Genomic DNA, 6,000 nt, shown 5'->3' with positions numbered 1-6,000 from the left:
AAAATAAAATAAAATAAAATAAAATAAAATAAAATAAAATAAAATAAAAAACTTCTTGCCCACATGAGCCCAACAAAGACTTTGATTTTCATCTTGGGGCCAGAACAACACACAACACATGTACCCTACCAGGCTGGAAAATTGAGTATTTAGCATTTTCCACTCAGTAGTAGAGGAAGGCAGGGGAAGGGCTAGTTGAGAATCAGTACTGACCACGCCACGTGCACGCCAGAAATGGAGGTCTGAGAACCTTCTCTGTTCCTTCTCCTCTTGTACAAGTCAGAAAATGAAACTAGCCAGGTCTGTTGGAGTACAAAGGATGCAGGCTCCTATGGCTTTTCTCAAGCTTTATCCTACTACTAAGTGAAATTCCAGAAAATGTCACCTAACACAAAATTGTTTAGACTGAAAATTCCATTCAAGGCTTTGAGTTTGGGTTAAATTAATCTGTCTGCCTACTTATCAGCTGTGCCCAGGTGAACACTGTAGTTTAAGTATGTCTACGAAGTGGGGGTGGGGGGGTGGGATGCTGCATTAGCATAACCTAGGGGGATGCCACGTTAGTATAACGTGGTTCACAGCAGTCCAGCCCTGTCCTCTGAGGATTAACACAAGGTTGACTGTACTTGTACCACAAAAGAGTGTTACGAAATGCCAACCTAAAGTAGAAAAAATTAAAAACATGGCAATGATAGGTGGAAAGAACAGTGGGCTGGGAGTGAGAAGAGCTGGATCTGGGATCAGGTTCTGCCACTTGTCACCCAAGTATGCTTTCCTTCAACAGGTCACTGAATATGTGTATCAAGCACTGGGCTAAGTAAGGCAGGGAGGGGGACAGCGTTGGGGGGGGGGTGGGGGAGAGATGCCAAATAAACAAGGTCATCTCGATCCTCAAAAAGATGATCTTTTATTTGGGCGAGCTCTTAATCTTGTAGACCCTCAGCTTCTTCACCTACAACTCGGACATTACCATTCTCAAAGTGTTGTTAGGAAATAGTGCAGGATAGTTCAACCTCAGTGCCCTTGATGTTTTGGGCCAGATAATGCCTTGTTGTGAGGGACTGTCTTGTGTATTGCAGGATATTTAGTGACATCCTTGGCTTCTAACTCACTAGATGCCAGTAGCTTCCTGCCAACCCCTCCGACTTCAGTGATGACAACCAAAACTGTCTGCAGACATTACCAAATGTCCCCTCCTGCAAGACTACCCCCAGTTGAGAACCTCTCAAATAGGGTGTCATATATATGAAAGCACTTAAAAAAGCATAAAGCCGCAAATCAAGTCAGTATTAATGTAAATCTATTTGTAAGACTACTTGTCAAAAAAAAAGTCCCTTAAAGTACAGTTTCCTTAGGAATGTTTATTTTCTATTTTTATGTTTTTTGCTTACCATTAAAAGCCCTCCAGGGCTTTTTGGTTAATTTTCCTTACCCAAACAAAGCATCTTCATTAGAACATATTTTTTAAATGTATCACTGTACTAACACGACAGTCAGAGTCAAACATAATTGCCATCTCTACAAAGCAGAAATTTTATCCAAAATCAAAGTACTCTGTGCCTACCTTTTAAGGTCAAGGGACTGGATCTTGTGAATTCTGTATTTGATGGCCTGTGCTGTTTACGAACTTCCAAGTACTCCTTAACTCTTGAATCAATGGTTTCTTTTAACAGTAAACAGACTTCCTAAAGCAAGTTAAAAAATGAGATATAATTCTCTCATTTAATGAAATGCAAAGAGACAACATTGTGCATATTAAAAAGTCAATTCATTTCGTTTGCTTTTTTACTTAGCTGTGAAAGCTGAAAAGAATGCTATCTGTGCTCATGGGTATCACCCCAGGTTTAAGTTTGCTACTGAGGTTTGCTCAAAACCATGTTGGTTCAGTCTGTGATCTGAGAAATTCATTTAATTTCCCTCTGCTTCAGTTCCACATTTCTAAAAGGAAGGTAAAAGCAGTGAAGTGCCCACTGTGGCCAGGCAAGACTGTGGATGAGGGAAGGATCCAGGAGGTGGAGCATCTCACTGTGACCCCACCCAGCCAGCAGGGGCAGCCCCGCCCACGGCTTCAGTGGACTATTGTCATGTGGGGATGCTAGGTGGGGGAGGGGGGTCATCAGCTGGTCATCAGCTCTTCTGATCTGTTCAAGAGAAGAGGCCACAGCAATTTTTATGCGAATATTTCCCATTTTTCAAACTTGGTTCAATACTTTTCTTAACCTAACCTAAACATCCACCATCCTTCATTCATTAGTTTCTGGCTGCAGGTTTAGAAATCTACTGAAAAAGGAACAGCACCAAATGATGGGCTGAAGAGAGAACTAAGAAATCAGTAATGTGATTTTCTTCCATGCTCTTATTGATACTGTGTGTGCTCATTTGCTTTTGTGAAAACTGCACTATATCCACCGATTCATGGTGAAAATAATTTAACTTCTCACATTTCTTTAAAGTAGATTAATATTTATTAGGCAACAGAAACGCATGGTTTTAATTCAATGTCAATGTACCACAACACTAGCAAATTTCTGGAATGTGTTATTTTTTTATATATCAGTGTTACTTATGAAAAGAAAGACAAAACTCTAAAAAGTCCACCACATGATGGGAAGACACTGTCCACTTTAGGTGGCATGTAGCCAATGTAGAGAAAGGGGGAAAAAATGGCACACAAATCTAAATTTCTTATCTTCGATTAAGAACTGGTGTGTAAGGACTAATAATTCTGGTCCAATTCCCAGACTGCAGAAGGCTCAGAGTTGCCGAGGTCAACTCAAACCTGTTTCACTAATTTCTTCAATGCCATCTCAGGTTTATCTCTTATGATTTTCAAAAATTAAAACGAGAACAAAATTTTAAGAAGCCCTGAAGGGCAATGATAGCCAAACTTTTCTTTTATTGCAAATACAGACACTCCTCAACAGTAGTGAAAATCCTTGATTTAATTCACAAATGGGAAATTGTACATAAAATATAAACACTGATCTCTCTTCTGCTCTCATTTTGCAGCCCAAAGATGCAGTGCCTTGTGGAATAGAGAGAGATCCGTTTACAGTTGAGCATTCTGGCATTGTTCACACAACAGAAAGGCAGCCTTGCCCCATACTGTTGTTTTAACAATTAAAGAATTTTGCTTCACATGCAGGGTTCAACTATGACTGAGCTAGAAAATATGTGAAAGACATACATGGAAACAAAGATTGTTAAAATTTAGCCATAAATGCCCTATAAGGCTAGAACTAAAAATAGTACGACAAAAATAAAACAAAGGCCCATACAACACAAACTTTCTCCCTATAGTTACGGGGCTTTCCTTCCATGAGTCAGGTTTGACGAATGGAAGGTAGACCATGTGCAATGTGGTCAAGATAACCTAGTAACTGACCACACCACACTTGGCGAAGCATTCCCTTCAGAACCACAGCAATGCAAGAAAAGACAAAGTCCCAGCTAAACTGGACGGGCAGATAAAAAGACCACGCTGAAATCAATGAGCAAGAAGACAGAGATATACAGGGAATTTCTAGGCTAAAAAGGGCTCCAACATGCTTCCTCAAGTTTACAAATGAAACAGTTCGAGCTGGACTGTTTGGGTACAAAGACTACTCGTGCTGGACTCAAAATAAACATGGCTTTAATCCATACAATTAGTTCCCTTTTCTGAAAAGGAACTGGACATTCTTAAGACTTTCACTATATAAAGTGACTGCTCAAATGCAATCAAATTGATTGCTCATGAAATCCCAATCATGAGATGATCTAATGATAAAAAAAGATGAAAGCACTGAGGCACTGAATAGAGACTAAAGTCATATCCTTCCTTGACTAGCTTTTCTTCCTTCTCTGTCTCTGTCTCTCTCTGTCTCGGAGCAATTTTCATGTCCATGAACAAACTTTAAAGGAACAACTTCAAGTATATGCAGCAAACCATCTGCTTTGCTCTGAGAGGGAAGCCTGGCTTCCTGGCATAATGCTGGAGCCAACACTGCAGCCAAGCCAACACCAGCCATGTGCAGGTCCCATCGTGCTCGGACCACCTTTGCTAAGTCATGCCTTGCTGCCCGGACGTTAGGACTAGGTGGAGCGGCACAGCTGTGTGTGGCTCCCTGGAAAAACCTAGCCTCATGCTCTGGGTAGGAGGTGACTCACATATTCGTAGCTTTATTTTAAAGCCTCCAAATCAAAGGACTTGGCAAAACTGACTAAATATCAACAAGAGAGAGCTAAGGGTGAGGTGGTAAAGCTGGAAGAAAATGGACAACAGGCTGGGTCTAGAACAGTGGATTCTAGAACGCTGTTAATGTCAGTCAAGTCAGAAGCCTTTTGGGGTGAGGTCTCCTTAAGGTGAGCATTAGTCACTTTGGGGGAAATAAAGGAACCATTTTGAACCACAGGGACATGTGTTGTTGGTAAGCCAAATCTTGGAATTACATGGAGTTGAAGTGTCATAGGAGATGCCAGCATACTAAATGCTAAGACCTGAAGAGGATAATTTATTAACCTGAATGGTAAATCCCATTATACCGAATCTTGTGCCTGCCTTCTCCCAGCTGTTGGGCCACCAGGTATCCTTGGCAATACCGTGACAGCCAAGTGCTGATTATATCATTACCTTTTGACTGAAAATGTATTACTTATAAATTTTCTTTGGGGGAGATTTTTTTTCCTAGTAATCGTCAAAAGTTGACTGAAAACAGTTACCACAGTAAAGGATTTTGGGCTTGCTTTTGTTGCCACTATCAGCAAATTCTTCTCCGTATACTACCTTTCAGTAAAACTTGTTTTTATTTCTGGCTCTAAAAAGCTGTTGTGACAAATATGGAGGTCACAAAGTGCTGTAATACTCTGAAAGTTACATGAAAGCCACTGCCTGCCTCGCTATCACTGCTCTGGAGGACAAGGATATGGAGGAGGAAGCAGAGCACGTGATGAAAGCCAGATGCACTCTCCAACTCTCTGCCACAGCAGCACTTGGGTGGGATCACGGCAATGGAGAGCCAGTGGTGACTCAGCTGACCTCTGGTCGAACTTTTTCATTTGCAGATGAGGAGACTGAGGCCCAGGAGGTCAAACACCATGCTCCCAGTCACATGACCATCCGGCCATAGGCTTCCCTGACAGACTATTGTGAGAAGGAATACAGTCCAACACCTCCACATTTACTGTCAAAGACTCATGTTAATAAAAGGATGGTAGAAGACAAAAGCAGACATTGAGAATTTAAGATTTAAATAAGAATTTAATCTCAAGGTGTGAAAGATCAGCCTTGTGTTCACCTCACGCCTGCTTCAGGGGCTAGGTCTGTCCTTTACAACCAGTTAGATTAAAGTCCCTGGTTGCCTGGAACAGTCACTTTAATGTCTTCTTAAATATAAAGAGCCCTTTCCCCCAAAACAAAGAGGTAGAATATTTCTGGCTTAAATAATATAGCATATGAAATACATAGATGTGTCACTCTCTTAAGGAAAAAAAGCAGGTCTGTCATTGGGAATACAACTATTTTTCAAGGGTTAAATATCACTCAGTATTTTTTGCCTACTGATGAAAATGAAAGCTGAAAGAGTTAATATTTCTTTGAGCATCAGCTATTGCATTTAAACAGTGAAAAGTTTTGTGGTACCTCTTTCTTCTGTTCAGAAAACCAGCTGGTATCTTTGTTTGAACCTTGCGGCAATATGTGAAGATCCACCAGGACAGCAAAATTCCCACACTAAAAAGACATTAATGGCAGAGTTAGCTCACGCCCAGCAAACAATGAGAGAAAATCTCACAAATTCCTATGTGGTTGCTCATGATGAAATGGCAACAAAGTTCCCTAGTGGACAGAAATCTTAATATGGGGCAGGGCTACAGGTCATAAACCTACTAGTTTTTGCAAGTTTAATATTTAGGGCAGAAATGCTAAGGAGAAATAGAATTTTAATCATAATAGCAAAGACAAAAAACCTGTGTCCCACACCTTCGAGGGGATGCTCAAGGCATCCAGTGGCAGCTGGAAGG

The 6,000-nt window shown here is 40.9% G+C and overlaps 1 protein-coding gene across 1 annotated transcript in view; it reads right to left on the bottom strand.

The window, feature by feature from the left end:
• Nucleotides 1-6,000, bottom strand: part of SLX4IP (SLX4 interacting protein) — a 178,189-nt gene that overhangs the window by 60,421 nt on the left and 111,768 nt on the right. The window contains exons 3-4 of the mRNA XM_040447704.1: nucleotides 5,621-5,710; nucleotides 1,565-1,685 (exon numbers count right to left, since the gene is read on the bottom strand). Of these exons, the coding sequence (XP_040303638.1) occupies nucleotides 1,565-1,685; nucleotides 5,621-5,710 (211 nt within the window). The remainder of the gene's footprint in view (nucleotides 1-1,564; nucleotides 1,686-5,620; nucleotides 5,711-6,000) is intronic.

Source organism: Herpailurus yagouaroundi, unplaced genomic scaffold (genome assembly GCF_014898765.1).
Source record: "Herpailurus yagouaroundi ecotype Mexico unplaced genomic scaffold, PumYag 196, whole genome shotgun sequence".
Lineage (NCBI taxonomy): Eukaryota > Metazoa > Chordata > Mammalia > Carnivora > Felidae > Herpailurus > Herpailurus yagouaroundi.
The sequence above is the reverse complement of the archived record's forward strand: the minus strand, read 5'-3'. Positions and strand labels throughout refer to the sequence as shown.